The 12,386-nt window shown below is 30.5% G+C and overlaps 2 protein-coding genes across 2 annotated transcripts in view; one reads left to right on the top strand and one right to left on the bottom strand.

The window, feature by feature from the left end:
* Cpr73D (Cuticular protein 73D) overlaps positions 1-12,386 on the top strand; it is a 40,666-nt gene that overhangs the window by 18,238 nt on the left and 10,042 nt on the right. The gene's annotated exons all lie outside the window — the stretch shown is intronic.
* LOC135953705 (skin secretory protein xP2-like) lies at positions 366-7,474 on the bottom strand. The gene is made up of 4 exons (XM_065503683.1): positions 7,418-7,474; positions 6,117-6,621; positions 1,430-1,470; positions 366-1,168 (listed from the first exon to the last, which is right to left on the bottom strand). The coding sequence occupies exons 1-4, from the start codon at positions 7,472-7,474 to the stop codon at positions 470-472; spliced, it is 1,302 nt and encodes a 433-aa protein (XP_065359755.1). The 3' UTR covers positions 366-469.

The following is a 12,386-nucleotide window of genomic DNA, read 5'->3' as shown; positions in this document are numbered from 1 at the left end:
AAATTTTTTTTGTTATACATTTTTTTTCCAAAAAAAAAAAATTTAAAAAAATTTGGAAAAAACTTTTTAAAAAAAATTAAAAAACAATTTAAAAAAAAAAAATTTAAAAACAATTCAAAAAAAAAATTAAATTTTGTTTACCTAAAAATATTTAAAAAAATTTATTTTAAAGTATAATTTGGTGAAGGGTATATAAGATTCGGCACAGCCGAATATAGCTCTCTTACTTGTTTTTTATAATTTTGTTACTGTTATTAAGGTCTGAATACGGGAATAAATATATGAGAAAGTCAGAGAGTGTCATCATGTTCTTCTATAGCGGCTCTATTGAAAAAGTCCTCTGGTTTCAAATAAAACATAATAAATTCGTTATTATTATTTTTTTTTTATTATTTAAATACTATATTTTGTTTTTTTTTTCTTGAATTTATAACAAATCAATGGTAACAGTTCTTTTCAAAAGAACAGTTTAGAAACGGTGACGGTAGACGACACGACGGACGGTCTTGTAACGGTAACCATCTTCAGCGAGTTCAGCAGAGGGTACAACTGGAGCTGGGGCTGCTGGGGGAATGTAAGTGTTTTGGGGAGCAACTGGGGCGGGGGCTTGTACATGGACGGGAGCTGGGGCGGCTTCATGGTGGTGAACTGGAGCGGGAGCTGGGGCATGTACTGCGGGAGGAATGTAAGTGTTTTGGGGAGCAACTGGTGCTGGAGCAGGTGCGTGGTATACTGGAGCAGGGGCGTGGTATACTGGAGCGGGAGCAGGGGCAGCATGGTGAACTGGAGCGGGAGCAGGGGCGGCATGGTGAACTGGGGCAGGTGCTGGGGCATGTACTACGGGAGGAATGTAAGTGTTTTGGGGAGCAACTGGTGCGGGAGCAGGTGCGTGGTATACTGGAGCAGGAGCGTGGTATACTGGAGCGGGAGCAGGGGCAGCATGGTGAACTGGAGCGGGAGCAGGGGCAGCATGGTGAACTGGGGCTGGAGCTGGAGCATGAACAGCTGGGGGAATGTAGGTGTTCTTGGGTGCTACAGGAACAGCAGCAACAGCTTCATGGTGTTCATGATGGTGTTCTACGGGAGCGGGAGCAGGATAGTTATAACCCAACTCAGAGACATCAGCCATAACGCAGGCTACCAAAGCCAAACTAAGAACGATGAATTTCTATAAAGCAAAATAAAGAACATTTGATTAGATTATTCCAGATCACTGATGTATATCACCATCAATTTGTATGGTTGAATACAAACACAAACTTACCATTTTGATTAGTTGTTGATTGTTTGATTGTTCAACAAAATGTGATATCGATTTGAGTTTTCAATATTGTTATTTATACTAAAATTCTTTGTATGGTTTAAAAAATTTGAAATCTTTATAACTAAATTAACGGAAGTTCTTTAGCATCTCTTGTCTCTCACTCACTCTCTTTATTTTCTTAATTTGTGTCTGGGTGCGTGTGTGTGCTAGTGAAGATTTTTGAAATCGTATATTTCAGAAAAACATATGTTTCTATTTTGCCACAATAATATTTATTATCCGGTTTCTTCAATAAATACAGAAAAGTTTTAAAATGAAGAAGAAAAAAACTAATCGCTGAGACTAAATTAAAAAACAATAAATTTTTTTACATAATCTTGTTTTTAAAAACATACTGATGATGCTGACTAAAACAACAGATTTCAATAATACATACACAAAATTTCAAATTTTATTTGCTTAATTTTAATTTGTATATTTTAACCATCATTAATTATCTGTAATCATTAATTCGTTAATGCGTTTAGTAGTTCTCTGGTTTAGATATTTTAGAACCAATTTTTAATGTGTGCCTACAATGCACACACCATTTCCATAATTTATAAGTGTTGATGAGATCAAGTTTTTTTTTTGTTTATTTTAATTTTAGAACTTTTGCATAATTTATCCAACTAATTAAAAGTTTCAACACAATAGATAGTCATTTTAAAACTTGTTATGTAAAAGAAACCAGAATCTCTGAAGTTCATTGATCAGGGGACGAATTTTGTGTACTCTTCTAAAATAATATTTATTAGATAAACATTTTAGTAGTAAATTCTTTAAAATGTTTAAAGTTACTTTTCAGGAACCGAAACCACCACTTTACTGACTTCTTTACAAGGATAACTACCGTCAACGATAGATATGTTTTCTAAACGCTTAATATCGCTTAAAAGGTCGCTATCGTAATATTCGAAAGCGTCCCCAAAATTTCGAATTATAGTTATAATATAAATGTATTTTTTGAAGCTTCGATCACTTAACAAATCCTAACGCAGTTATTTCCTAATAGATTTCAAATTCTTAAATATATATGAAGGGAAATATATAGAGCTTTCAATTAATATATCGCAATGGTTGCTCTAAACTGAGTCAACTCAAATTTTTTTAAATTTTCACTTTTTGCAAGAAATCGATGTACAGTTGTCATATCTACCCACTGTAAAAATCTTTTCTCTGCTCTTTCGTCAAAAAATATAGTCGTATCCGTCTCAAGCTTTCATTGTAATGTACTAAAAACAACTAAGAAAGTATGGTCGGTCAAGGCCGACCATATAATGTAAATGAGCAAAAACATTTTTTTCTTTTAAAATTTCAATAATTTATATTCGTGAGTGATTTTCGAAATGGGCCTTATATGGGAGCTATGACCAATTATGGACCGATCACCAAGAAATTAGGTCGTGTGATTTATATCTATATGAAAGTTATTTATGTTAAATTGTATGTGTATACCAACATTTTTAGGAGATTTCTGCACAATAAAGTGATTTTCGGAAGCGGGTTTTATATGAGAGCTATGACCAATTATATACCGATCATAATAATATTTGTTCATGAATTCCGTATATATAAAACTTATTTGGAGCAAAATCTGTGTAGATATCTATATAAATTAAACATTTATGATCGATAAAGTTCAATTTTGGGAGGAATATAAAAAACCGAGGTGGTGAAATAATAAACCGATTACAGTCATTTTCAATAGACTACATCCTTGGGTCGAAAAAATTATATGTACCAAATTTTATCGAAATATATTCAAAATTGCGACCTTTACTCATCGCAAAAGGTTTACATGGACAGCCAGACAGACGGGTATCTTTTAATCGACTCAGAAAGTGATTCCTAGTCGATCGGTATACTTTAAGGTGAGTGTATATACATTTGTAGACAAACTTGTAATAACCCAGCAGTTTCACAAGTAGTCAATGTATTCCTTAGAGACAGTAAATGTTACTAATGTCTGGTTACTAAGCTGACTTCAATTTGTATATTTTGGGTCAATTGACATGTAGTGCAGAGGAATATCAATTGGTTGCTTTATACTCTCCAGGTAATCTAGCCTGAAGTCAATGATCACTTAAATGTCACTAAGTAATCTAGATTGTAGTCACTTGAAACGATTATTTTGTATTGCACTTTAGAAAGTAGTTATTTTACCCACCAGATGTATTCTATTGGAGGAAGCAATTCCATATCATCGTACGTGACATTTGTACGCCTATAGAGTGGAATAGATTTTGTAAAAATAAGAGTATCTGAAAAATAATTTGGTCTTCATGTTCCATTCAGAGTACCCTCTATTTTATATTTTAAAATAATAAAAAGTTCTCTCCAAACATCATTGTCGAAAACATCGAGCGAAATAAGGGTATATCGTACGTGACATAAAACGGAAGTCATATTGTGGTACATGTAGAAATATGCGAAAATTTTCGAATTAATTTCTTACACTAAACGAAATATTTTTCCGTTACAATCATCCATCATATTTAAATAAAAACAATCTTTGGATGATTTTATAATAAATAAAATTTAATATCGTACGTGACTCCATTTTCAAATTTTTAAAAATTTTGTTAAACAAATTTCAGATTTTTTTGATCATCTCATTGGGATTTATTGAGATTATAATAGGGAATAAAAATGTGAAAAAATTATGAAAATATCTGTTATAGTTTTTCCGTACGTGCGATTTAAATTTTGAAATTTTCGAGAAAAACCAATTATTTGGCGAATGAGCTCTATTTCCTTACTCTTATGAATTTTAAGCAAAACTTATTCAGAATATTATAGTCCAGATAATTCTAAATATACTCATACTCAGTAAATACACTCAGTAAGTAAATAGAGCTCATTCGCCAAAAAATTGCCAAATAATTGATTTTTCTCGAAAATTTCAAAATTTAAACCGAACGTACGGAAAAACTATAACAGATATTTTCATAATTTTTTCACATTTTTATTCCCTATTATAATCTCAATAAATCCCAATGAGATGATCAAAAAAATCTGAAATTTGTTTAACAACATTTTTAAAAATTTGAAAATGGAGTTTTGAAACTGCCGTTAAAAAAATTTAATTTTTTTGGTCATACCTGCGAATAGGTTAACGGTATCCTACGAAGACAAAAACTCATATACAAGTAAATCTGGATACATTTTAAGTAAAAATGAGCTTTTATTTTAATATTTACCAAAATATGTTAATTTTGTTCGTACATTTCTTGTTCTAGTTACCTGAGACACGTTAATGGCCTGTCGAATTTTTAATAACTTTAACATTTTTTTACCAATTTCAGTTTTTTATGTCTCATTAGAACGACAATTACGTACACATTTCAATTCTTTTATATTAAATTGCAAAAGTAATTTTTTAATGGCAACATTTTTACAAAAACTGAAAAAAATGCATTTTTTCCCCTTGTAAACGCATCTGAAAACTTCAGAGGGCTTGCGGCACGTCTTAACCCCAACCGATTTACTTAAAATTTTTTCTGGATGATTTTTTTACTAATGTTCAGCAAACTGGGGGGTGAGAATGGCCATAATCCAACTTTCGTTTATTAAGGGCCACCCTAACATACATATTTACTTTTTTTCGTGAAATATTTAATTCAAATTATAATTTTTCCAAATAAATATGTATGTGTTTGTTTTAATATAACGTGCAAAACATCGCGAAAGCCAAATAAAAAGTGATGAGAGTAAATGCTTTATTTGACGTTGTAGGAGTAAATATTGACAACTCTCCCTAATAATTGTACCTGGTTGATTCTGCCATGCTAAATTCTAAAAGTCCTAATACACAAATTATGCAAAGAGAAAACAAACAAAGGAAAATGTGAAAAAGGGATAAATAAAAAAATTTAAAATTATATTTTTTCACTCGCTCTGAAACCACAACCATTGAAAAATTCTTCGTCAAAAATTAAACTCGAATCAGCAAGCCAGTTAGAAATGCTAGTGTTATTTCCAAAATATGTTGATTCTGCCCCACTGTGGAATGTCTTAGGGAATATTCTGAACAAAATATAACTTAAGAAAATATCTACATAAATAACTCAATTTGTAGCAAACAACCTGATAAAACTATTATAGCTCTTACATTAAGTTGAAGGGCATACAAAAGATTCCATATAAAAAACTTGTTCTAAATATTTGTTTGCATAAATTTATTACTGTTTAATTTTGTATAAAAAACATATTTAAAAAGAAACCCAATTAGTTCTTTAGATGAGGGTGTTATGAACCCATAAAAAAAGAAGATGGACATATTCTACTAATAATTTCATATATTACACACAATCTTGTTTATTTGTTTATTTTATTTGTTTTAAATAAATATGAAATTAATTTAAACATATTTTTAGCATAATCATTTAAGCTTTGAATACTAAAATGACGTACAATTTATGTAAATCTAATAAATAAAGGGAGAGACCTTTTTTATATGCTAAAACTTTCAATAACATTAAGTAAGGGGAATTACAAAAAAGTTGTTTTGAATTTGTTTTATGTATTCTTTTTCATTTAATGACCCGTCTAAAGGAGATATGCTTTATAACCTTGAATTTGTAAAGAATTTCTAGGGCAAAACATTTAGTCATAAAATATGTTTCAAAGGCAAAACTTCTAAATTGATTATTCGATTTTTAAAAGCCAAAAGTTTAAATAAAACATAAAAAATATTCATTATACTTAAGTACTTATATTTTATTTTGTATTTTGAATTTAAAAAATTAATTAGGAATTAATAACAAGTAAAATTTAACAGTCATTTTTTAAATCAACACAACTTAGTAACGGTAACGATAGACCACACGACGGACAGTCTTGTAACGGTAACCATCATCAGCGAGTTCAGCAGTTTGTTCAACTGGTGCTGGAGCTGCGGGGGGAATGTAAGTGTTTTGGGGAGCAACTGGTGCGGGAGCAGGTGCTGGGTGATATTCTGGAACAGGGGCTGGGGCAGCTGGGGGAATGTAAGTGTTTTGGGGAGCAACTGGAGCGGGGGCAGGGGCTGGGTGATATTCTGGTACAGGAGCTGGAGCAGCTGGGGGAATGTAAGAGTTTTGGGGAGCAACTGGAGCGGGATGGTATTCTGGAACGGGGGCGGGGGCAGGAGCAGGGTGATATTCGGGAGCTGGAACATGAGCAGCTGGTGGGATATAAGAGTTCTTGGGTGCCTCAGGAACAAAATTATGTTCATGATGGTGCTCTACGGGAGCAGGAGCATGATAATCATAACCCAACTCAGAGACATCAGCCATAACACAGGCTACCAAAGCCAAACCAAGAACGATGAATTTCTATAAATACAAACAAAAAGACGTTTGTTTAGATTATCATGATCAATTTGTATTGTTACATTGTGTTCATTGTGAGTTTCTTTAAGAATACCCAAAAACTTACCATTTTGACTAGTTGTTGATTGTTTGATTGTTAAACAAATTGTGATATTGTTTCGTGTTTGTCATATTGTTATTTATACTAAAATTCTTCGAATGATTTTAAACATCTTAATTAACATATTGCATAAAATGCATCATTTAAATTTTGTTTAAAACAAAACATTTTTTTTTCTTAATTTAAATATTTTTAAGCTGCTTTTTGAAGATGAAGATCAATTCATGGGCGTACATAATTTTCTAGATATCTGGGCATGATTTAAACTGTTTTTTTTTGTATTTGTATGTACTGTAACATGTGTGAAGATTAATTTGTTATTAATTACACTGTCCAACAAATTGGGACTTTTTGATTGAAACAGAATAGCGACCCTATAATTCTGAAAGGGCATGTTGAGTAGAACATTTTTGTAGAATAAATTTAGTCCAGCTTTAATTTTTTCGTCGAAGGGAGCATTATACTAAATGAAAAAATTTTGTAAATTAATGTCTGCAATAATTCTTATTGTCAGAGTTATATTATTGAATTTTAACCCTCTGCTCCTCTCTTTAGGGGTCAATTTGCGTGTTTTTGTAGATCTTCTCATGGAGTATTTATATTTATATTATAAATTTCAGCTCATTCGGATCTTAAATGGATTTTTTAAGAAAATGTGAGACCCATGGTATGTAATTAAACGTAAATAGCTTTATTTACATCTTTGGTATCAGCACGCAGAGAAAAAATATAGTTGGGCATGGTTACTGTAACCATTTCAATATTGTTACAAGTTTTTTAACTATATTATAGTCACAGTAACCATTTGCATGATTGTGGTAACCATAATATGGTTAATTTACGATTCACATGATTGTCTCAACCATATATATGGTTACAGTAAACATATATATGTTTATGATGAAGGACTTATCATATTATGGTGCTCTCGGCTTAAGGCTTATCATAATCTGAGAACAACATATTATGATAAAATTATTCATCATAAATATGGTTGCCACAAACATATATATGTTTACTGTAACCATATATATGGTTGAGACAATCATGTGAATCGTAAATTAACCATATTATGGTTACCACAATCATGTAAATGGTTACTGTGACTATAATATAGTTAAAAAACTAGTAACACTATATAAATGGTTACAGTAACCATGCCCAATTATATTTTTTCTCTGCGTGAGGTGACTTATTTTTAATTTATCGAAGAAGAGTCAAATTGACCTCTAAAGAGAGGATCTAGAGGATTAAGATCTTCCACAGAAATAATCCCCATAAAATTTCACATTATAAGTCTGACAATAAGAATTCTCTCAGACATTAATATTTTTTTCATTTAGTAAAAAAACTCAGACCAGCTGGACTATAAGTTTATTCTACAAAAATTATAATTCTGTTCCATAAATGCTATTGGACAGTGTTAATAGTGTAGCGTACAAATTTTTCGTTCAAACAGATCGTTCGTGTATTTCGCTTTTTTTAGAATTCGAACATGTCAACCATATAGAGCTTTTTAAGTGTTTTTAAAATTGAGCCAACACTAATGAGTTAATCTCGTAAACTTTAATCTCTTGACTTCTGGGATACATAATATTTTGTACCTATTGTAACTTTTTATAAAAAATTTAAAGATAATGGTTTATAAAGCCCGATGGAGCTTACGAAATGGTTAAAACAAAGAGTGTGTGGGATATCATCGACATTAAAATGTTCGATAAAAATGTCCAACTTTGCATGACTCTTTGCATAAGCAGCCCAAATCCACTTGGATCTCATGTGGAATGGTATCGTCTAGGGTATTCAATCGATTAACTGTTAATCGGTTAACGGATTAAATTTGGTTGGTTAACTGTTCGTATAATTTAAAATTGACGATTTTCAAATAACAAATAAACCGATTAATTTGTGTCGATTAACCGATTAAACGAAATTTCTTTTTTTTGCAGTTTATATAGAAATATAGTTTTAAACACACAAATTTTATTTCATAACTCGTAAACATTCCCTTCTAACAATAGTTTTTTGAAGTATAATACGATAACTGACACTAAGGAATTTGGAAATGACTTTTTTCTACAATGTTCTATGATGAACTTTGTTCTAATGAGTTGGAGGTCGATATGGTAATAGACGAAAATGAAGACATACTGAAACGAGTCTTTTATCACAACTTAACGAAACTATTAAAGTATTCAAAATCTAAAAAAATCCAAAAGGGACTCCTATATTTTATATGCTTAGAAAAAACTAAAAAAAGAACTGAGAAATTGGATATTTTTTATCATGCCTTACTTTCGATTTCTCCAACATCTATAATTAGTGAGAGAATTTTTTCAAGTCAAGATTTATTAAAACTAAAAAAAAATCGTTTAAAAAGAAAGCATTTAAATTATATTCCTTTTTTTTAAAGACTGTTTCAGAAGATCTCCCTAAAAAAATTCATATGTTTATTTATTGTTTTGTTGAAATTATATGTTTTGTTTGTTTTTTTATGTTTTTGTTCTTTTTATTAACAAAATGCTTATATAAGTACACAAAATTCTTTTTTTTCTTTTCAATTTAAAATTAAAATGGAAATTATTCGGTTAATCGAATAATTTAAAATTAAACGATTATTAACCGATTAAATCTAAACCTCGATTAATTATTTGCTCGATTAACCGATTAAATCTGAAACCCGATTAATTGAATACCCTAGTATAGTCCCAAATTCTACAATTTTGTTTATTGACGTACCCAGTCATCCAGAAATGGACCTCATCGCTGATAATGATTTTTTGAAGAAAAATGAGCAGAACAGTACATTTAAATAAATAAATTTTATCATTTGCTCGAATTGCTGAACGCTATATCCAATCCGACAGATGTACAGCTTCAACAATAAGGCCGCTATTAATTGAAGAAAACAATTTATTGTTACTTTATTATCCCTAAGTAATCCAGAGTGTAGTCAGTTAAGATTTGTTTTTATATTTGAGTTTAGGAAGTTATTATTTTACTAGGGTTTTCACTTAATCGGGTTTCTGGTTTAATCGGTTAATCGAGAAAATAATTAATCGGGGTTTAGATTTTATCAGTTAATTTTAAATTATTCGATTAACCGAATAATTTCTATTTTAATTTTAAATTGAAAATAAAACCACGAATTTTGTGTACTTTTTTTAATTATTTATTATTAATAAAAAGAACAAAAAGAGAAAAACAATATAATTTTAATGTTTTTCTATCAACGATTTTTTTCTAGGCATATAAAATTTTCTATTATACCATTGGAATCCTTTTTGGATTTTTTTAGATTTTGAATACTTGTAATATTGTAGTTTCGTTAAATTCTAATAAAAGACAGGTTTCAGTCTTCAGTTTCATTTATTATCATGTCATCTTCCGACAAATACATGTAAATTAAATATGTCAGTTGTTATACACACTTGGATGTTCGAAAAAATATATAATTTTATTTCGACATTTGTGTTTGAATTAAATCGGAAAAATACACACAAAAATATGTTAAGATGCAAAAAATTTCGGAAATTTCGGTTAATTGACTCAAATTATTCGGTTTATTTGTTATTTGAAAATCGGCAATTTTAAATTATTCGAACAGTTAACCGACCAAAATTAATCGGTTAACCGATTAACGGTTAATCGATTGAATACCTTATATTTTAACCACCATAAGCAATCTATTCCAGAGTTAATTTTCATTTACGGCAGTTAATTTTATTTCACTTTAGAGACATACAATTTTACTCAATACATCTATTAGAATTTTACTATCCCTTATTTTAGACCAACAATTAATCAATTTGAAAATTTAAATTAGTTAAATACTACGAACGAACTATTGGACTGATTGGGTTGAATAATATTAATATTCATTTAGGAAGCAAGTGAGTCAACTGACTTATTGTATATGCACTAGACTTTGTAGTTCAATTCAATGATTGCTCAATTAAGTTCATAGTTCAAAAATTTAACTAACTGAGCGAAAAGATTTCAACTAGTTCATTTAGCTCAATCAAGTTAATCGTTCAATTGAACTAGTTCATTCATGAACTACCCAACTCTAATATGCCCTGTCATACGTTGACTATTTTGCACCAATTACAAGACATTTTTAATTGAAATTTATGTTTTTATCTTTATAACCATTATCATTATTTTTACCTAAATTTGTATTAATCATTTGAATATTGACTTTTCTTAAAAGAAAACAAAAACAAACAATTAAAAATAAATAAATCTTGTACTGCAGATTGATACAAGAATTTCAAAGATTCATTTTACAATATATGAAATATATAAAATCAAACAAAATTAAACTTCCCAATTAGCAAATTAAATATTTTCAACTTCCGTTAATTTTATAAACGAGAGAGACTAAATCAATTAGTCGATCAATTAATTGATTTATTGATCTATGTTGAATATGAATTTATGTCAAACGAGTATAACATATATTTTTATATATTAGTAAGTATATACAGTGAATCCAAAAAGTTTTGGCACACCATGATGTTCAAGATAAATCTGTGAATAACTCTGTTTCTTTTCAATTTAATAAAATAATTATGATGAAGTTTCATGAGTTGGTCGCTTTATTGATCATTCAACACAAACATATTTTATATTTTATTATTTGTAACAAAATACGCTAAAAAAAAACTAAAAAATATCATAAATCCATGTAAAAAAAGTTTAGGCACAAAGGAGATAAGTTTGGATTTTTGTACATTTAATATTTGGTTGGGCCTCCATTGGCCTGGATTATTGCTTCTAAGCGGCGAGGCATACTTCTTACTAGGCTAGATGTCTCACCCGGTGTAATGTTTTCCCATTCTATACGAAGAGCAGTTTTAAGAGATTCTTTGGATGTGATATGATGTTTGCGTATTTTTTTCTCCAATAAGTACCAAACGTGCTCTATAGGATTAGTGTCTGGCGATTGGGGTGGGGTTTTTAGTTGTTTGCAATGGTAGATAAGCCATTCCTGCACAAGATATGAAGAATGTTTAGGGTCATTATCTTGTTGGAACAAGAACTTTCCTTCTAGCCCTAGTTTTGCAACACTTGGAGCTAAGTTTTGTTTCAAAATATTTAAATATGAATGCTTGTCCATTTTTTCGTCTATAAAAACGAGACTCCCCACCACAGATGCCGCCATACACCCCCACACCATAACATTTCCGCCCCCATGTTTTACTGTTTTTACAACATTATTCTCCTGAAGCTCTTTATTTGCTTTTCGCCAAATTTTTTGTGCGCCATCCGATCCAAATATATTAAACTTTGATTCATCGCTAAATATCACACTATTCCAGAATTCTTCCGACTTTTGGATACGGAGTTTTGCGAATTCTAGCCTCTTTTTTTTGTTTTTGTCAGAAAGAAATGGCTTACGACGAGGAACTCTACCGTGATAACCAGCTTTGTACAACGTATTTCGAACTGTTTGTGGACTGAAGTTTTCCTTAAAACTTTGTTTCATCTGTTCGCACAATTTCACAGCCGAAATCTTTGGGTTTTTAGCCACTTCTGCCACAATAAGCCGTTCCTGACGTGATGTAAATTTTTTTGGGCGACCACATCTGCTTTCGCGCTCTAAATGTTTAGTTTTTTGATAGTGCTTTATAATATTTCTTACGCTGGTATAAGGCCTCTGTGC

This window comes from Calliphora vicina, chromosome 3 (genome assembly GCF_958450345.1).
Source record: "Calliphora vicina chromosome 3, idCalVici1.1, whole genome shotgun sequence".
NCBI lineage: Eukaryota > Metazoa > Arthropoda > Insecta > Diptera > Calliphoridae > Calliphora > Calliphora vicina.
The sequence above is the reverse complement of the archived record's forward strand: the minus strand, read 5'-3'. Positions and strand labels throughout refer to the sequence as shown.